Raw genomic sequence first — 21382 nt, 5'->3', positions numbered from 1 at the left:
AGCAAGTTCAGATGAGCAGGTTCAGTTTACCGGTTGATCAGAACTGAACCAGTTGATCAATTGACCAGGATCAAAACATAATGACCAGTTTAGGCTCGGAGTACATATCAATTAAAAAGTTATATTGACAAAAGGAATTGTTGTGAGGGTTTTGACAAATTGGGGATAATACTCATTTTCGTCCTTATTGTTAACTGCTTTTCCCATTTCAGTACCTCTTCATTTTTTACTACTTACGTAATCCTTCAAGTTTTCAAAATTTTCCCTAATTGGTCCCTGTCTTTATGTTGACATTAAGATTAACGTTGACCCACATCATGTGCCTCTCACGTGATCTATTCTTTTTGAACGCAATCGATTACTCCCCAAATCATTTTACTGGCAGCCCCTACGACAACCCTAAATCCCCAAATCAAAGAATCCTAATTCGAAACCCACGGCGAACTGGAAGAAAATTTAGTAATTCCAGATTCAATCTACTACAACATCTGCCATGGTAAAGGCTTTTAATTATTTTCCATGATTTTGCTGTAGGTTCTCGATTAGTATAGCATTCTTATTTTTTGATCTTTTATGTAATTTTGATGTGGATGTGAGTTGATCCTAAATTGTTAATGGAATATATATATGTATATAATGTATCTCAACATTTTGGAGTATAAATTTCGAAGGTGGTTTAGCACTATTTTTCTAATTTGTTAGGCACATCTTGGTAGCATAATTATAATGCTTGGATTTATTTTATTTGGTGTAGTTTTTTGGAATTCTCTTACTTAGTTAAATTTAATTTTTGAATTTTGATAAATTTTTCAACAGATTACTAGCATTATTATTTTATTACTAATTTAGTGTGTATTTTGTAACTTTCCTTGTGTTTGCTTCAAGAAGACTAGAATCATTCTTTGTGTCCAATGTTTAATATTGATCTTGGAAGCTTAGCATAATTTACTGGTGGTCATTCTTAAGAAAAGTAGAGAACCATTCCATGAAAAAAAAAGAAGGAAGATGCGTACCATTCCAAGAAAAAAAGATGTCAACAACCACTAATTCCAGGGATAAAAAAGAAAAACAACTCAATGATTCCTTAAAGCTACTAATTTCATAACCACAACATTCACTTCCACAACAATTAAAATCCAACAAAAAATAAATAACATATCCACAACCACTACTTCCATAAAATTTAGAATACAACAAAACAATAACATATATTTTTTTCTGTGATCATGTCCACAACCACTACTTTCATCAACATTTACCTCATCAACCACTAGTTCCACTTGATTCTATTGTTGTTTATTTTCTTTGATCATCCAATGAGGATCTCAAATTTGATACAGTTACGTAGTTCCTTCCTCCTTTCACAATGACATGCGTTTGTTTGTTGAGTACTTTATGGAACTGAGAAAAAGATTAAAAAATCGAAACATTTCCAACTCAAAAAAATAAATGTAACAGGTTTAGTTGCACTTACATTCACATATGAGATTGTGTTGGAGCTGCCACTAATTGTTACTCCAGTTTCTCGTTGTCGTATTAACTGAAAATAATCATTTAAATCGAAGAACTTGTAAAAAAATTATTGTCACTTAAAACAAACATAAATACACAACAAATTGTTGATAACCTGCAGTTTTTTTCTGTTTTTGAATGCTGCTTCAGCACGTTCTGCGGTTTTATTGGATATGAATCTTTCGTTTTCATCTGACATTGAGCCACCTTGTGTAGTCGCACCAAGCTCGGCTTCATTGCATGTTTGTGGTGCAGATTCTATGTCACCTATTAAATGCTAAATATTATCATGCTAAAAATTAAAATAAGAATCTTAAATAACACAAAAGTAACTCCTCAACGTCACATATATCCATTTCATTGTAATTTTGTGGTGTTTCAGTTTCACATCTGTCTATTTCATTGTTCTCTTGTGTTGCCCTATCTAAACCACTTGCTTTAGATATGTTGCAACTCCTTTGATTGTGTCCAAACCCACCACATGTCCGACATTTGTTGTTTCGTTTCACATCTTTCAGCTTTGATTGTCTTGAAGCTGGAACTTCATCAGGTTGTCGCCTTCTCAACTTTGCTGGGCTACCAACTTTTTCCTTATAAATTGGTGGTAATGGAGAGATTAATTGGCATTCAGGCCACAGGGCTGGTCCATTAATGGGCATGATGGATCGCGAGTAACACTGCTTGTATTTCAAAACACTGTAAAAACGATGTACATAAGCATCCGGGTTCTCTTGCTTACACCAAATAGCACAAACAGCATGTGGACATGGAATTCCAGTCAAATCCCATTTCCTACAACTGCAACTCATCCTACACAGGTCAACAGAGTGCTACTGGTGTAATCCAGTGATCTGAAACTGTGCTATTCTTTGCCAAGACAACTTTAATTTTTGGACAAATCACACCATCCCATTTCTCGGCCTTCTCTCTGTTGGTTTGAAACCTGGCCATCAAAAAATTTCTTATTGTTTCGAACATTGAAATGATTGGTTTTTCTCTTGCATCTAAAATCATGCTGTTGAAACACTCACACATGTTGTTAAGAAGTATATCACATTTTGGAATTGCGCTAAAGTATGCCTTGGATCAGTGTTGTTCAGGTTTTTTTGCCAACCAAATATAGGCATCAGTGATTAATCTTCTTCAATTCTTCCATCCGCCTTTTGAACTCTTCAACTCTTGTCGCCCTAGCCGCAGCCCAAAGAGCATTTTTTATCGCCACACCTCTAAATTCAACCATCTTGCATTCTCTCAAACAAATCATTGGAAATATCACCATCAATGACTGTATTTCTCCCCTTTCCCTTATAATTTTCATCTTCTTCAAAATCAAATTCACTATCATTAAATTCTACATCATCTTCACCATTGATTCCAACCCTTGTTCTCGGTTCAACTTCTTTTGGTTTCTCTAAAACACCAGATGCATCTATCTGATTTATTGAAACACATTCATCATGTTCAATATAAATTTCCACTTCATAGTTTTTGGGGACATGGTTCCTAATTTCAACCACAGCAGCATCACTTTCCAAATATCTACCATCGTTCAAAGATTTACCGATTTTGTGCCAAAATCTGAACCTATCTTTGTCCAGGCATCCTACATCCTTAGCATAACCTCATAGTTCAATCAAGCCTATATTATCCATATCCACAAAATCAAAGAATTCAGTACTCCCACCTTTGTACATTTTCCCCTTCCGATTGGTTTCCATTGAACCATTGAAGTACAATTTAATTGTAACAAGAGTGGGTTCTCGCATCCAGCCTAACAAACAAAATATTAACATCCCGTAAATGTGATAAATCTCGATAAATTTATCCAAACAGTCATCAAATTAAAAAAGGAAACATTACCATAATTCGGGGTGAATTCAATTGAAAATTTACTTCTTTTAGCCATTACCGCCTTCCACTTTAGCAAATCTACCAATCTTTAATTTCGAAAAAAAAACCTGTGACACAAAAATTTGAGTCAACAACTGCAATAAATTAATCAAAGAAAGATTGCTTACTTCTTACGGGCTGAATTCTTTCATTTCGGGCTGAAAGCTTGTCATTACCGTCTTAGGGGCTGAAAGCTTACTTCGAAGGGGCTGAAAGCTTGTCATTACCGTTTGCAACCATTCGCACTTCCCTTTCCTGCCATCGTTTGATTTGGGGAGTTAGGGTTGTCGTAGGGGCTGAATTCTTTGATTTGGGGATTTAGGGTTGTCGTAGGGGCTGTCAGTAAAATGATTTGGGGAGTAATCGCCTGCCTTCAAAAAGAATAGATCACGTGAGAGACACATGATGTGGGTCAACGTTAATCTTAACGTGAACATAACAAGATGGACCAATTAGGGAAGATTTTGAAAACTTGAAGGATTACAGTAAAAAATGAAGAGGTACTGAAATGGAAAAAGCGGTTAACAATAAAACGAAAATGAGTATTATCCCGACAAATTGAATTCTAAAATAGGTAAAATTTGTATAGAGAATTCAGGGCAAGTGTTTTTTTTTCCTAAAAAAGTTCGATTTTGGAAATTGTTGATTCAATATATGTGTATGTGAGTCACGTCTGCATTTCGATCTAACACTCTTGCTTCGGTATTTTCCCATTTGGGCACCGTCACCGTCATGGACGAGGAGCTGTTGGAACTGCAGAGGCAATTCGAATTCGCCCAACAGGCAAAATCCAGCATTCGCTTGTCGGATCGAAACGTCGTGGAATTGGTCCAGAAACTACAACTACTTCAAATAATCGATTTTGATCTTCTCCACACCACTTCCGGGAAAGAATACATCACTCCCGTCGGTATTCATGATCAGTTAGTTTTCCTCCAGTTTGAATTTTTTTTACTTTTCTTAAGCGTGTCAGATGTTTGCAGGAGCAATTGAGGAATGAAATATTGTCAGAAATTGATAAAAGGGGCCGCGTATCGTTGATTGATTTGGCAGATACAACAGCGGTGGATTTATACCATGTCGAGAAACAAGCTCAGCATGTCGTGTCGAACGACTCTTCGCTTATGTTGATCAACGGAGAATTTTTTTCAAGCGGTTATTGGGACACAGTTTCTGAAGAAATTAACGAAAGGCTTCAGGAATGTAGCCAAATTTCTCTTGCAGAGATCGCGGGCCAGCTGCAAGTGAGCTCCGAATTAATAGTCTCTGTGTTAGAAACCCGCCTCGGGACTCTGGTACGTATAAGTTTTGAGATTTCTTTTGTTAGAATTAGTGATTTTGTTACGCATATTGTTTTTTCAGGTTATGTGATCTATAGATACTTTGTTGTTGTGTACTTGTGTATATAGGTAAAAGGTAGGCTTGAAGGCGGTCAATTGTACACGCCAGCGTATGTTGCGCGTGTGGATGCAATGGTAAGAGGTGCAGCGAGGGGTATTGCTGTTCCAATGAATTTGTCAGGGTTGTGGAGCTCATTGCAGGTGTTGTTGCATGGTATGGATGGGTCGAGTGGCGTGGCAGTTGAGAGTTCTTTTTTCCAGTCACTCTTTAATAGTGTGGTGAAGGAAGGAGATATACTTGGCTCGCTTCGAGCTGGAGTAAACTGGACTCCTTCTGTACGTGAGATGACATTTTATTACGACAAGTTCTGATCTTTTTAAAACTGTTTTCTTTGAATGTTACTTGCTGACTTCATTAGAGGAATATATGCTCCTGCAAGTGATACTTGACTTGGGAGCTAATTTTGTGTTTAATAGTATTGGAATCAAGTAGTTGTGGCTTGTTGTATCATTCTGCAGGTCTTTGCCATGGCTCAGAAAGAGTACGTGGATGCTTTCTTTTCACAGGCAAGTGATTTTCTCTCCTTTTTTCTTGCTCTCTTCTTCTATTGCATATGATTTTGATATTTATTTGTAGTCTGTATGTTTGAAAAGGGCAGTCATTCCCTTCTTAGAACAATTGTTAAGCCACTTTTAAAACTTATTTTCTACATTAAGAAAACCAAGACTATTATTTGGCAGTGCTTCTTTTTAAAACCAAAACTGTTAGGAACCGAAATCAAAATCTTATTCAAGTCGTTCAGTTCTGGTTCCACCTTCAATTGAAACTGAAAAACTGTCAGTTTCAGAACTGAGATCGTTGGTTTAGTTGTTCCATTACCAGCACTGTTTCTTTTCTCTCTGTTTTTTTGAATTGATTGATTGCACATTTCAAAGTTGAGATACTTATTGAGAATTATGGTGCTTGAGCAAATGAATACTCTAGGCAATTTCCTTATAATTATTTCAAATTGTATCGAGATTGAAATGATGTACTAAATGCTTATTAGTTCTCGAATGCGATCATTTAACTTTCTTTTTCAACATGATCTAAACATAATAAAGTCTATACCACCCTAAACTGTGGAGCCACAGAAGGTTTGATTCACTACCTATCATGGTGCATTTTCTTAATTTTTTTTATTGACATGTCAAAGATTGACAAAAGTGTAAACTGGGATTAACCTAAAAAGAAAGAGGTCCAACAGTAAAACTTTCTTTTCCCGCCACCTCGTGACTAACATCCTGAGGGAGGTTGTGAAGTTTGAATTGTCTGTCAATATCTTTTAGTGTCGTTGCCATCATGCTGCGATGCTATAAATTTTAACTTCTTTACTCATGCCAAACCCCCAAGCTCTTACCTTGAATGATAAAATAGTGATACAGGCAAGAATGTAATACTTTTCAAGGATTGCAGATGGTCTCATTGTTGTAGCCCTGGTAGAAGTGCTTAAAAAGGCTAATTTGAAGGACTCAGTATATCTTGATGATAGACTGGTATGAAAGAACTGAGAAACCGAGTTGCAATGTTGAAAAACGTTAAAATATTATTCCCCACAAGAACTTATGCAATTTCTGATATCTTGAGAAAATGGATGCGAACACAAATCCAGTATCATATAGTGAGCTTTCTAGGATGTCAATGTCCACTTTCAAATGTTAGAATGCATATTAGTTTAAATTTTCAATCAAATCATAAGTTTGAAATAAGGTTGTATTGTGGATACATGATTAGCATTACCTATTTACTATGGAGTCAGGGTGTCCCATAGCGAAAAGATTCTCGAGATTCTAGTTTATGATAACTCAGTGCATATTTTGGTATAAGATTGGAAAGAAATAACAGAATATTCGAACATGTGTCGGAGTCCGTGGACGAAAGCCTGGGAGAAAATAAAATTCAGAGTCGCCAATTGGACGACTATGTTGCCAAAGTATAACCATTTATGTATTTTAGACATAGTTAGGGATTGTAAATTTGCATGATCATGATGATAGTGTGATAGTGCCATAGCAAGTTCTCTTGTAACGCTTTTTGCGGATTACTCATCCGGGTCTAGCGTAAAACATTCTGCTATTATAATAAATTTTAGTTTTCTATCAAAAAAAAAAGAAAAAAGAAAGTGGTTAGTACTAATCAAAAGAGCTTGCCAATCTGAACCACATCCTCAATATGTTTGCTTGCACTTATTATTATCCATATGTGGAGTATAAATTTGAACATGAAGTAGTTTTCACTTTCCTTCTTGTACTGCAGAATTCCTTCATAAGTTATGAAGCCCTCCAGAAACTTGGAATTCCACAACCTATTCAATTTTTGCAGGTTTCGTCATCAAATACACCTTTCATTCTCTAATTTTGTGTTTATCAAAAATTAAATTCACAAAAGAATAAATATAATAATTATATTTTTTAGTCAGCATCTAATTGATATGTGAATAAAATCATCAATGTAGTCCCGATATCCTGAAGGTATTGCTCTGGTCACTGTCTTTGCTCATGGTTCACTTATTGAAATGTTGGATGCTTCTGTGGAGGACACTATTGAACATGGTAGCTGGTGAGTTGTGAATTCATATGTTCCTTTTGTCATTTGATTTCCATTACTTGTAAAATTTTTGGGTTATAAATGAGTCGAAGAATGTTGCAATGACTTGGGTCAAAGATTGACGTCATATTAATATTGCTATGTGTTTGTCCTGTTCTTTGGCTAGGGTTGAGTTTTACCGACCAAAATCCGGTTCTGTATTGATCGAGGAGTTGAGACAATCACACTTATATATTTTTTCATGCTTTTAATATTGTTTGCTTTGCCAGTAATTGGCCTATTTATTTTAAAAAAGTGAGATACATTGTATAATTATTTAGCAATAGAAGCAATTTATTGGTTATGCCTAGGATGAAGACTTTAGTTAAAATACTTCTCAACTATCATTGACGATCAACTCCTTTTTTTTTTTTGAAAGAGCTGATACATTGCAGTCATCTTGTCACGAGCACGGGATACGGAATGAGTTATGGACCGGTTTACTGTGAAGTCGGCCAGATCAATGTTTTTTTGTTTGTGAGATTTTCTGCCGTTTCGAGCTATGATTTGAATTGTAAACAAGGAATGTAGAGGCTCGTTAGAGACAACATCTCGATCTCCACGAATATGTGAATTTTTTAAAATGAATGTAAGTTGTTTTTATTGATCATCGTCATACGAATAAATACAACAATTCCTAGATAAGCTATATCAATTCAAACGTTTGAAAGATAAACCCAAACCAACTCCTAAACTATTAGACCAATGATCGGATATTGATCCTATCATGTTTTATTCAAAACAACAGCTACCTAAATAAAAATGAACATTGATCCTAATCTATGTTACTGCCCGATGCTTCCCATGTGTGCCACGATTATATACGATATCGGTTGAGCCTAGGTTTGCGTGTGTCGAGTCATGGTTCGAAGTGCACATGACAGAACTCCCCCCCCCCCCCAAAGAACCTTGATTGTCCACGAGCACGAATGAAGGAAACTGCCTAGGTAAGGACTCGGCGTCCATCCAAGAAGCTTTTGTGGAAGGCAAACCCTCCCACCGAACCAAGAACTCACGATTGTTGTGGTGGGTGCAGGCGTCCAAGATAGCTTGCGGACTTGGTAATGGGTCAGTTGTTGCAAAAGCTGGCAGGGTTGTCTCATAAGCGGTATTGCTTTTGAATGGCTTCAAGCATGAAACGTGGAACACCGGGTGTATCTTGGCGGATGTAGGGAGGTCAATCTAGGCCACTTGACCAATGCGTTCGAGGACACCAAAAGGGCCATAATGTCGAGGGGAAAGCTTCTTGTTGCTGTGGCCGCAGACACTGACTTGGCGGTGCGGACGGATACGCACCAGAACTTGGTCGCCCACCTGGAAGTGAACATCGCTATGGCCTGTCGTATTGAGTCTTCATGCGAGCTTGGGTGGAGAGCAGTCATTCCCGAAGTTGGAGCAAGACCTGATCACGGGAGAGAAGGGTGTGATCTACTATATCAATTCTTGAAGCCCCTGCGCAGTATATGCCAGTAGGCGTGGTGGTGGTCTTCCATACACCACCTCAAAAGATGTAGCCTGCAGAAAAGACTGAACGCCCATGTCGTAACAAAATTCAGCCCAAGAAAGCTACTGGAGCCATTTGTTCGGGAAGTCACCCGAGAAACAACCAAGGTACATTTTTCGATAATGCCGTTAACAGCCTCAGATTGGCCATCGGTCTGCTGATGATAACCGGAAGTGAAGCAAATGCGAGTGCCACTCAGTCGGAACGGCTCCGTCCGAAGAGAGCTAGTGAACGTAACATCCCGATCACTTACGATAGACTCCGGAAGGCCATGTATTTTAAAAAAATTGTCGAAGAAATCTCGAGCAACCCTAACAGCCTTGTACACAGTGCGATAAAATGAGAGTATTTTGAGAAACAGTCTACTACGGCGATGATGACATTTTTACCTTGGGACGAAGGAAGACCCAAGATAAAATCCATAGATATGCTCGCCCCAATATAATGAGGGACAAAAAGAGGTTGCACTATACCTGTGGACTTCAAATTGTCAACCTTGTTGCATTGGCAGATGGGGTAGGCAGCCATGTAGTTACGAATATGGCCTCTCATACCAGGGTAGGCGGCCATGTAGTCACGAATATGGCCTCTCATACCAGGCCAATAAAAGTCACGAGCAATACGATGAAGACTCTTCTGCTAGCCCTCATGGCATGAGTCCGTGGATGAACGTGATTATGGTTGTCGCGATGCTGGTATTGGAAGGAATAAATAGTTTTTCTTATGCAACAAGAGTCCATCTGCATATTCCCAAGGCCCCAGTGCCTCGCCCTCATTTATCTTCTGAATAATGGCTTGCAGTACTGGATCTGATGCAATGACAGCCTTGATCTCGGATTCCCATGTTAGTCGAGGATAGAGATTGTAGAGAGGGAGATAGAGTCGTTTTCATCGCTGCGAGAGAGAGCATCTACCACTGTGTTTGATTTTCCCGACTTGTATCCTACGTAAAGTCAAACCCCAATAACTTACTGATCCATTGTTGTTGTGGGGCCGTCGGAATACGATGTTCTAGGAAATATTTTAGGCTATAATGATCCGTCCAGACTACAAAGGCGTTACCTCAAAAGTAAGCACACAGTGATGAACCGCTTTAACTAGTCCGATTAGCTCCTTCCGTAAGCAGGCAATTTCCTGTAGTGAGTTGAAAAGGTTTGACTAAGAACGCAATAGGGCGATTATTCTGATGTAAAACAACCCCTAACCATGATTCAGACGCATTCAGAAAAATTGGCAAGTGTCAAGACCGACAGTGAGGCTTAATGCATTTGTGGTGTCCCAATAGAAGGAACTTTTCTGAAGGATCTTAGTCAAGGGAACGGCGATGATCTCAAAATCCTTAAAAAGACTTTCGCTAATAGCCCGCGAGCCCCAAAAATCCCCGGAGGGCACGTATCGTGGTTGGTTGTGGCCACAAGAAGATTGCTTGGATCTTGTCTTCGTCCACCTTAATGCCCAATTGATTGATTACGTGTCCCAAATACGCAACCTCTATTTTGGCTAATAGGCACTTGATGCTGCCTCATAGTCGAAAAAATATCAAATGCAAGTGATGTAGGTGTTTCTTCCAAGAACCACTATAGATAAAAATGTTGTCAAAGAAAACTAGCACAATACAACGCAAGAACCAGTCGAAAGAGAATTCATAATGGCCTAAAATGTCAATGGGGCGTTGGTTACTTGGTCAAGCTAAAAGGCATGACTAGGAATTAGAAGTGCTCATTTAGTACCTTGCTGGGTCCGTTAGAACCTGGTGGTACCCAACCCGTGAGTCTGGCTTAGAAAATTACCGAGCCCTGTTGAGTTCATCCAAGAGTTCATCAATTACCTGAAATCGGCAATTTATCCTTAATAGTCTTCAAATTAAGATCGCAATAATCCACAAAAAAGCGCCAAAAACTATCTGTCTTCTTCACCAAAAGACTGGTGCCAAGAAAGGAGAGGTGTTCGGCCTAACAATCCCCTTGGCTAGCATCTTTGTGCATTGCTTTTTCGATCTGATCCTTCTGAGCATGAGGGTGACGGTAAGGGCGCACCACTACTGGATCGATTCCTTGTAGCAATATGATTTTATGGTTGTGGCTTCGTGTAGGACGGAGCCCACTAGGTTCCGCAAAGATTGTTCTAACTCCTCCAATAATTGTGCCAATGTGAGTTCTTCCATTGTGGCGCTTGGATCGAATAATTAAGGGAGTCGGATTCGGCTACCCCCTGGAGCATGACCTGGATGTCACCGTGTGTGAACTGAATTAACATGTTCTAGAAATCCCAAGTAATTAGTCCCAACGTACTTAGCCAATTCACGCCTAGCCTTGCACCGAAACTTCCTAGGGGAATAATGAAGAAATCTACCAAGAATTCTGACTGGTTCAGCTGCAGCAAGACCTGCACACAAAATCCTGAGCATTGCAACTGTTTTCTGTTGGCTACTGTGACCCGGACTTACGGGGTCTCCTTGGTGGGTAGGTGAAGCGCTGCAGCCACTGTTTGATGTATGAAACAGTGGGTGCTACCGGAGTCTATTAGTTCCTTCAATGGTGGATCTTGAACATAGCCTACCACCTGCATGGTTTGTGCACCTCGTTTTCCTGAGATGGCATGAATAGATACCTCCATGTTCTTTTCCTCTTCCACCTCTGCCTGTATTTCTTTTATGACATCCTCGACCTTTTCTAATAGAAATAATTTTTTGCAACGATGACCCTGAGTGAAGATCTCGTCACAGTTATAGCATAGCCTTTTTGCTCGCCGTGCTTCCATTTCGGTTCTGCTTAATTGTTTGACAAACGGAATGCGTTGTTGGCGAAGTAATGCGGCGATGTGGTGGGATCTGAAAGCCTGTGCGTCGCTCGTATAATCAGGCTAGATTCATGGCACATGTAAGATCACGGGGCTTTCGGATCGCCACGTCGATGGAAATATGTTCCTGTAGTCCACCGAGAAAATTTTGATCTCCTGCGTGTGTGTCAATGCCCCTACTCGGGGCCAATAGTTTGGAGAACCTATGTTGATATGTTGCCACGGTACCTATCTGTTGGAGTTTCACCAAGTCGCCCAGATGGTTGTCATCCTGGGGTTGGTCCGAATCTCAGGTGGCACTGATCTTTAATCTCCTCCCACGTTAAGTTTGGCTTGTCTAGTTGCAAGAAGCATAGTTGTCCTTCGCCCTCAAGATGAAATGATGCCGACTCTAACTTCTCACCCTCGGACGTGTGTTGATGACGAAAGAAATGTTTGCAGCGGTTGATCCACCCTAACGAGTCTTATTTTCCATCATAGACTGGAAAATCTAATATAGAAAACTTGGGCACAAAGCCTTTTTCCCTATCCTCTGTTTGTCGGTGATTTTTGTGGTGTGACTCGGACCAGCTTGTCCTCCTTGTACATCTTCAGGTGGGCCTCTAGTTGCTTCTGGACAGTATGTAAATCGTCCATAGCCCGTCTCTAATGCCAGTTTGTCACGAGCACGAGATATAGATCGAGTTATGGGCCCGTATAGAGGTATGGCCGGTTTACTGTGAAGTCGTCCAGATCAGTGTGTTTGTGTTTGTGAGATTTTCTGCCGTTTCAAGCTATGATTTGAATTGTAAACAAGGAGTGTTCTCTCGATCTCCACAAATACATGATTTTTTTTAAATGAATGTAAGTTGTTTTTATTGATCATCATCATGCGAATAAATACAACCATTCCTAGATAAGCTATATCAATTCAAACCTTTGAAAGATAAGCTCAAACCAAATTCTAATCTATTAGACCAATGATTGGATGCTGATCCTATCACCTTTTATTCAAAATAACCACCTAAATAAAAATGAAAACTGATCCTAATCTATGCTGTTGCATGATGCTTCCGATGTGTGCCACATGATATTGGTTGGGCCTAGGTTTGCGTGTGTCGTGTCATGGTTCGAAGTGCACATGACATATCCATACCAAATTTTCAGTGGGCCTTAAAGGTAATCAAACAAGTTCATTATTTAATTTTATAACACCAAGAAGTATAAACGGAATAGAAAATCCCAAATCATTCAAGGAACAAGTTAGTGTTGACCTCCATTTTTCTCTCTTTTTTTCTTTAGTTTTTCTCATATTTCATATTTATTCAAGATGTATGAGTACAACTTTACGCCTACTCACTGAATAAATTGCATTCATAGGTTCCACTTTGTGTAATTTTCAAAAACAAGTACAGGTGATATTTCTCTAATGATTTGGACCCTAAATATATGATCAGTTGATCACGATAATGAAAATAAGAATTTTAGTGATGAACCATATTTTCCCTGGAGGACTGTAAACCTACCTACTGTTGTTGTTTACTTCTGGTTGGTGTTATCATTCTATGTATGGAGATATTATTAAAAACTATTCATTGATATAGGATAGTATTATTTATGGCTTATATTTATTGTGCAATTCCTCAGTCTATTGTGGACGATTGGGCATCTTTAAATTTTTTTTAGTTTTTACTTCAATCCACGGCATTGATGGGTAATGACTAAACAAATTATTAACATTGATTTGAAAATTACAGGTCTTATTTGTACTTTCTTGTTATGACATTTTTTCCCTGTGAAATGCAGGTTCAATTCACTTTCCGTATTACCACCATCCTTTGTGCCTGAAGATGCATCCAAGATCCTGTCACTCTGTCCATCTGTTCAAAGAACTCTGAAGGTGATTCATTTGTTTGCTACCTTTTTATGCTATTCGCCTAACGATTATTCTCTCTGTTCCATTTATATGACCTTGTCTTCTGTTTCAGTCTGGGAAAACACTTATATTGGGGGACTCCTACCTTTTCAGTGAATCTTTTGTCATGGTAAGTGTCTTGAATTTCTAGGAATATGTTTGACTAAGTTTGAGTTCTCAATTTTAACCGGTAGGTTGAGATAGTTTTATGCTTGTGTTTAAATTAGAAATTACAATAGGCAGACTCCTTAAAATTTCTTGGATTATTGGTAAAAAAAAATTGCTTGAATCTGATGATGTGGTGAAATGTTCAATTCCTTGTCTTAGCGAAAAAAAGAAGGTTTCACAGGTCATAATGTGATGATTTATATGCTTTTACTTAAATAAAAGGCTTGTGTTTGATCTATGTATAATGATATACTTTTACTTAAATTGAAATCTCCCCTACTGTTATATTTGAACTGATGTTATTTCAATACTTGTTAATATGGTCAGTAATATGTTAATAAATATTTACGTGTCCTTATCTGTTGTATCTTGTTATTTTTACATGGTGAGATTTTTTAAATTCGTGTTTGTTAGGCAAACTTAATTGTTCTCTTGAAAAACTAGACATACTTGCAAGAACTTTTTTTGGACACGTTGAGCACATGTGTTGTTTTATGAAATGCTTATGAAATTTTTCATTTCCATATTCATATTCTTTATAATGGTTGATGAACGTAATTGGCAATTTTTATATTTTCTCCAGTATTTATTGTACCTTTTTCTAGCTCTAAGCGTATTGATGATTGAATCAGATGCTAATTGTAATCATACCTTTGCAGTTTCTTGTTGTAATGTAATGCTTATTTGCTGAATATTTTTATGACATCTGATAGGATTTGTTCAATCGCATTGAGAAAGATATGGAAACCTTTCATGTGTCTGGACTGCCTGAAGATTCACAACCTGCCAAAGATTCCAAACAAGGGCGTGATGATGTTATCAGTCAAGCTGATCCAGATGACTTTGATAGTCAAAGTGGTATCAGTAAATCAATGCCAGAGAAAGGATCCAAGAAGAAAAAAGGAAAATCAATGGGGAATGTTAAAGCGGGGGGTTCTGAAATTGTGCCAGACTTCCAAGAATCTGCTGTGACTAATCCAAGAAAAATCAGAAAAAAGGAAAAGTTGTCTCTGCTTTACAAGTACCAGATTCTAAATCAGGTTCTAAAAAGTCTAATAGAGTGGACAATCCTATCTTTCTATCAGAAGAATCACTAATCCAGAAAATAAAAGAGCTGATCCCCGATTTAGAAGAGCAAGGTGCGTGTTTTATGAAGCTCCTGACAGGTCTACTAATTTGGAGTCTTTTGTTTTCACGTGTCTTGACAAAGACTCGTATTACAAAGGTTTTGACGATCCCGAGTCGATTCTTGCACCGTTGGCAAACTATTTGAGGCCCATGCTTCTAAATTCATGGATGGAAAGAAGAAATGCTGCTTTTACAGAAAATTCTCAGAAAATGAAACGAGTAATCGATAATTTGCAGCGCAAGCTTGATGAGGTAATGACAGACATTCCTTTTTTTATTTGTTTCAAAAAAATTTAAATGAAGATTTTCTTAGCTTATTCTCCCTTTTTATGTTGTTTTATGAAGTATTTGGAGTATGGTCTATGAATAACTGAGTAGTTCCTCTTAATTAGTTGGCATCGCATCCAGCACAAGCATTTGTTATGTTCTTATGAATCACTCAACGTCCCATGATATATACAATAGTCTTCTCATGATCTCTTCTTATTCATTTTGATTTTCTGCAGCTGAACTTGTAGTTATTGTACAGACCAGTTTTCTAATGACCTTACCGTCTTGATCTCCAGGCTTTCTTGAACATTCAACTATATGAAAAGGCTCTGGATTTATTTGAAGATGACCAGTCAATTTCTGTAAGGCCTTGGTTGAATTTTGATTTGCTCTGTGATTCATCCTACGTAGTGCTCAATGACATGGTTTTCCTTTTTCTGATAGGTTCTTTTGCACAAACATTTGTTACGAACTGCAGCTATCCCAATGGTGGATTCTCTCTTAGTTAACCTGGTAACTTATGCTGATTTTACATTTATTTGAATTTTTTGAACGCTAAATGATTGTCTTTCTGCTCTAATAATCTAATATCTTTCTATGTAGGACATGCACAGCAAATTAACCAATGGAATTCAAGTTGAGGAATCTCAGGATCCCAAAACTGAGTCACTTAGCTCTTCCACTAGAATGGCACTGGTGAATTTCGTGATATGGATGCTTCTCCAGCATTTGATCCTTATTCAAACCATGAATTATGACTCCGAGTTCTGTATTCACAGGCAAAAGGCTTACCTGGATCTTTGTCAACCAAAGCTATTGGACTAGTTGAAATTTTGGAGGGGAAAGTAAGTCCTTCATATAAGCCACACATCACACGTGATCCTCTCTCTATATAGCCTGGGGTCTAGGTATTTAAGTTCCTCTAATGACTTGGATTATGATTTTGTAACGCAGCGGGTGGAGTTATTTATGAGTGCAATGAGAGAACTGACAGAGGAAAGGTAAAGAAGATGCCTTTGTATTCTGTATTTCAAGTGCTCGTACATATAGAACTAAAGTTCTTCCCCCCGCCCCCGATGTTTGCAGTGGGATAATTCTCAAAAAACTTGATAAGAAGTTGGAGAGGACTCTTTTGAATTCATATCGTAAGGTTTGTTGGTCCTGCTCATCGATTTTGTTCAGTGTTCTCCGAGATGTTATCATTTCCAAATGAGTGGGGTAGATGAGCAGATCTGTGTTAGAGTTGTTTAACATTGCATTAGCATTTCAGGATGATTATTATATTCGTTAGTGTTGTGGCAAAATATTTCAATTGGTGTATTAATCTAGGCTAGTTATTTGGAATGATGCTGTGCGTAGGTGATCTTTTAGAAGGGATTCTACCTCACACACATTTCAGAATATCACACAGTTAATAGTTTTAGCTGGGGAGCTATTTGAATAATCTTTTTTGTTTTTGCTAGCATCTTTGTCCTTTTTGTCTCGGTAGCATCTTTTTTGTCCTTTTTTCGGGTCTCTTGTTGTTTTTAGTAGCTTTTGCTTTTTCAGATATTGGACTCTACCCACTCCCTGTATCAAGTTATCTAGTCATAGCACACATACAATAATGTATGTGTGAACACACTCGGTTATTCAGTGATGTCAGTTGCTCATGTTAATAACAATCAGATAGATCAAAAATTGATTTATATGAATGATGACACAAACTTAAATATAAACAAACTTAAATATAAACAGTAGCTCTATTTCATGTTGGTGGTGTTGTGAGTTGATAGGCAAGCAGGGTACATCTGTGGGCTTTTGGAAGGTGGTTATTTATTCCATAACGCGAGTCTACAACATAGCAAATCACTAGCTGATGGTTCAGGTATATAACATATACAGGCGTAGATATATAGGTTTGGAATTGCTTAGACTCCAGTCCATTAACTTCAATAACATGTTTGGATGTTTGCATTTTATGCTTCTGTTGAACATGCAGATAAATGTCTTTGAGATACAGATGTGCTAAATTTTGGAACAATCCTCTTGAAATTTACAGGATTTGACATCTCAAGTTTCGACAGAAACTGATCCTGTTTCTCTTCTACCTAAAGTTGTTTCTGTACTATACATCCAGGTCAGTTTTTGTTTTGTAATATATCACATAACCTGTTCACAGACTGTTAACAATTGACATCTTTTTTCGTTCTTAATTTAGATTTTTGTTTACTTACGGCAGGTACATGGAAAAGCTCTTCAAGCTCCAGGAAGGGCTATTTCTGTAGCTGTTTCTCGATTGAAGGTGTGAGATTTAATTTCTCATGAAAACATTCTATAGAACTTTTAGTCTTTATTGATTATAGTTGTGCTTTCAAATAGTCATAGGAGGTCGAGAATGTGAGCCTTCAGGACGGCAGCGGTGACTGAATGATATCTGATCATGGATGTTGGCCTTTCATTATAAAATGCTTTTTCATTACCTCTTCACACCCAAACAAGTTCATGCTAGTGAAGCTTTTATCATACATATTCATGCTAATACTTTTCTTTGCAAGAGAGCCCTTGGTGCACATCCCAATGATATCGTAGTTCACATCCACATCTGAAAATGTTTTTCTCGCTTTGGCATGTTAGCTTGTTAGACTCAAGAATTGCTTTAGAATACTGAGTGTAGCTTGAATTCACCTTCTCCGGTTATTGCTGAAAATTGAATATTGAACTGTTGCGCGTAACTTGATGTAATAAGCTTGTCGGTCAAAAGTAACTCGATTTGTGGTTTCACATTTAGAATGAAGGTATCTAATTATGTCTCTAACTGATGTGAGAGTAGAATGATTATTTGCTCTGACTTTTGAACTTTATTATTGGGGGTCTCCGAAATTCTGGATCTTACATGGATTAGCTTGTAGGGTAAATTGGATGATTCCGCGTTCAAGACTTTATCAGATTATCAAAGTGCCGCAGTAACCCTTTTGGCTCTAATATCTGCAGGAACTGGCAACGTGAGTTTATTCCCCATAAAACTTTTTAATATCCAGTTAATGATAAAAATGTAGAAATGTTTTACAAGTTACTAAGGATGTGCTATTATGTTATGAAATCCTCGTATCACAATTAACGGCTTGTGCACCATAATATGAAGAGCTCATTTAGGTGAACTTACTTTAATATCATATATTCATATAAGATTGACTTTATGTTCAGTCAACTGGACCTAATGTTATTGGATTAATTGTTCTTTAGGAGGATGATTGTTCATCAGATAGAATTTTGAGCAAGAAGGAGCTCCTTGAAGACTCAATGCCAGCATTGAAGAGCTTGGTGTTTGGTGGAAGCTCACAATCTTGATTTGCATAGTTATTTCTCCTAGATAAACTTAACATATGAAAAATTATCTTACACTTTCCTAATTTTCTTTTAGAATTGTTCTTTCATGGAATAATAGACTGATATTCCTCCTGTTGCAGTTACATGAGAATTCTGACTCCTTAAATTCTTTCTTTCTTTTTTCTTTTCTATCGAAAGAATATTCTGGTGGGTCTTCTTTCTCCTAGTTTCTAGATAACGAAATTAAATTCGATTTTTTATTAGCCAGTATTCATTATTTAATTGGAAGTAGGTCTGTGAAACTGTTTCACCCCCCACATATATATATATACATGTAAGACATGTCGATCTGGATCATTCTTTAAGTGAAAAATATTACTTTTAATATAAAAAATTATATATTTCATAGATTATGTCTGATAGAAGATTTTAATCCGTCTCACATAAAAGCGTGATTATTATCTATGGTGTCTATATTGAACAGATAAGAAAAAGTTTCTTGGAATAACTGGTCTCGTAGATTTTAAAATATGTAAATTGATATTGTTAATTTATTGTTAAATAAGAGACTATCGTAACTACTTTGGTGTTTAAAACACCGTCAAATTTCTTTTTCCAAATTATTCTTACATGATACCTTTTGCATATATAGATAATTTGTGATGGTTAAACGATTAGATATGATATGGAATATTCACAGATTGATAATATATTATTTATTCTAATGGAGTCAAATTAAGATTGAACCTTGTGATTGAAAAATGGAATGTATTTTTACATTTAGCCATATTAAATAAATGGTAGGTTTCTTATAGAATTGGTGAAAAAAAAAGCATTGATCCTGTCTCAATTTTTACATAGAGGACGCCTCTAGGAGTTGTTGTATTAATTGGTTGCCGCTTGAGCGGTTCGGAATCAACCTATGTTCAATTCAAATCAACAAGAAAAAAGAAAGGATGTGTCACTTGCTAGTGAAGCAATAATGACATGAGGATGAAGCATTGATGGTGGATATCAAGATGTTGAAACAAATGTTGAAGATATAATAGAAATTTACGAAGAAGAATAGAGAAAGAATATGTCATAAGTTTTGAATTTGAATCCGATACCAAAAAAATTTTAATCATGAGTTTGAATATGTTTATCACGAAAACTTGCGTACGTGCCAAACACGTGATCACACTAAATGTGAAATGACCTGACTTCTTTTATCAAGCATTGTGTCCCGATTCGACCGTCTGTTTTACTTCACTCGGTATGACTTCAAAGCTAAAATATAAAGTGAGGAATATGATTAAATTATAGAGAGAATCCATGAACAAAATCAAATTTAATTATGTTGTTATGAGCTTGAACGACATTTTTACAATAAAGTTGAAGGAATTTAAAGAAACTAGACTGCCGGAAATTGAAGATACAGAGATAAATTACTGAGAGAATTTGAAGAAGCTTTGTTGTAGCTTTTTTGTTGATTTTTGTGGAGTCCATTTTTTTATTCTTCCTTTCAGCTTTTGTTCCACTCCACCGAGCAGTTTAGTCTTCTTCCACGATCGTTCATCGTGGATCGTGAATCAACTCCTCCCATCATGGTCATCAACCGATCCCTTCATGGGCTTGCCCACTTGGCTCTTCATATTTTAAGGGCTTTCATTGCTAGTGGGCTTCAAAAGATTTGAGCTAAACAATTATAGGCTTCAAAGGATTTGGGCTAAATAATTACCCCTAGCCAATTTGGGTTATTGGGCAATTTGGCCCATTTGGGCAATTTGGCTATATTTGAACTTGTTTGTTGAGTTCAATTCTTCAAAGATTTAGAAATGAGCCAGAGTAAAATTTGATGGTTGGGAGGAATGGTTCTATAAACTTGTGGATGAATTGACGGCTGTGAGGTATGTTCTTCTTAAAATTTGATGGTTGGGAGGAATGGTTCTATAAACTTGTGGATGAATTGACGGCTGTGACGTATGTTCTTCCTCCAACAAATTAAATTTGAGTGTGCGTTCCTTGAACCCCAGATTCCTTTAGTTTTTCTCAACCTAAGGTTCATCACTGTAATTCATTTGTAGTGAGAAACCCACATCTCCTTTTCAAATTCCCCTTTCCACACCAAACACTGATATTTCTATCACAATCTTTAAACTCTTCATTCTCCCTTCCCTCATCTCCTCCATAGCCAAAAACCCCATCGGCGCCTACTGTTGTGCCTGAAAAAAACGCCTCACACCATCGCTACCCCTCATTTCTTGATTTCTCTCATCTTTCTAATGGCTTTCAGCGTCTGAGGCCCACAAATTTCCCTGCTCTAACTAGTGCATCAACATAACCATTAGCTAAAGCGGACGACACCTTCACGTGGCGACGCTCTCAGAGTTTGCTGGATCTTGTTCAAGCCTCTGTTAATTCCACTCTTCGAGTGGCATAGGTTCTTCTCCTCTAGGGTTCTACGTTTCGGCTTTCCATCTATCAACCGCAAAAATTCCAGGGACAAGTATTTGAATTCCCATTTTAGTCCGGAAAGTGTTGGACTTAATTAGATAATGCAGCCAGGTGCCTAATCTAAAATCTCGTTTAAAGATATGGGGTGCACGTCTTATGTTGTCATATTGATGTGGATGAAATCTTTGGTGATACATTAATAATTGACATTTTGTCCTTTAATCTCCTTCGCTTTGATTATGTTTGTGTCTCTAAGTGTCTACATAAATATTCAAAATTTCTAAGCCTCTGACATGAACTTCATACATGTGGATCGTATTTTCCGATCTCCATTAGCCGTCCTATTTGATCATCGTGTCATAAGACTATATAAAATGTTCTTAATCATACAAAATTTTCAGAGGTCATCTTATCAGTGAGGTAGGGTGATTTTCACGTTCTATATTGCAGAGACATCTGGTGATTCTCTTTTTGTTGGCACAAACTCTTTTGGATATTAGGTCTTC

The 21382-nt window shown here is 37.4% G+C and overlaps 1 protein-coding gene and 1 long non-coding RNA gene across 2 annotated transcripts; both read left to right on the top strand.

Moving 5' to 3' along the window:
* Positions 1–4018: 4018 nt before the first annotated feature.
* On the top strand, positions 4019–18698 carry LOC142528711 (E3 UFM1-protein ligase 1 homolog). The gene is given in 21 exon segments (XM_075633821.1): positions 4019–4308; positions 4386–4697; positions 4812–5078; positions 5262–5309; positions 7039–7104; positions 7238–7341; positions 13457–13550; positions 13639–13695; positions 14447–14705; positions 14708–14872; positions 14959–15113; positions 15428–15493; positions 15576–15644; positions 15735–15827; positions 15911–15976; positions 16086–16132; positions 16218–16281; positions 17173–17250; positions 17353–17415; positions 18023–18115; positions 18357–18698. Coding segments are annotated over 21 exon segments (2445 nt in total). The 5' UTR covers positions 4019–4134; the 3' UTR covers positions 18462–18698.
* Positions 7348–13383, top strand: LOC142528712 (uncharacterized). The gene is made up of 3 exons (XR_012815714.1): positions 7348–9388; positions 9430–10798; positions 10890–13383. It is a non-coding gene; the product is annotated as an uncharacterized LOC142528712 (long non-coding RNA).
* Positions 18699–21382: the final 2684 nt, after the last annotated feature.

The sequence above is a fragment of the Primulina tabacum genome, chromosome 16 (genome assembly GCF_025594145.1).
Source record: "Primulina tabacum isolate GXHZ01 chromosome 16, ASM2559414v2, whole genome shotgun sequence".
Taxonomy (NCBI): domain Eukaryota; kingdom Viridiplantae; phylum Streptophyta; class Magnoliopsida; order Lamiales; family Gesneriaceae; genus Primulina; species Primulina tabacum.
The sequence above is the reverse complement of the archived record's forward strand: the minus strand, read 5'-3'. Positions and strand labels throughout refer to the sequence as shown.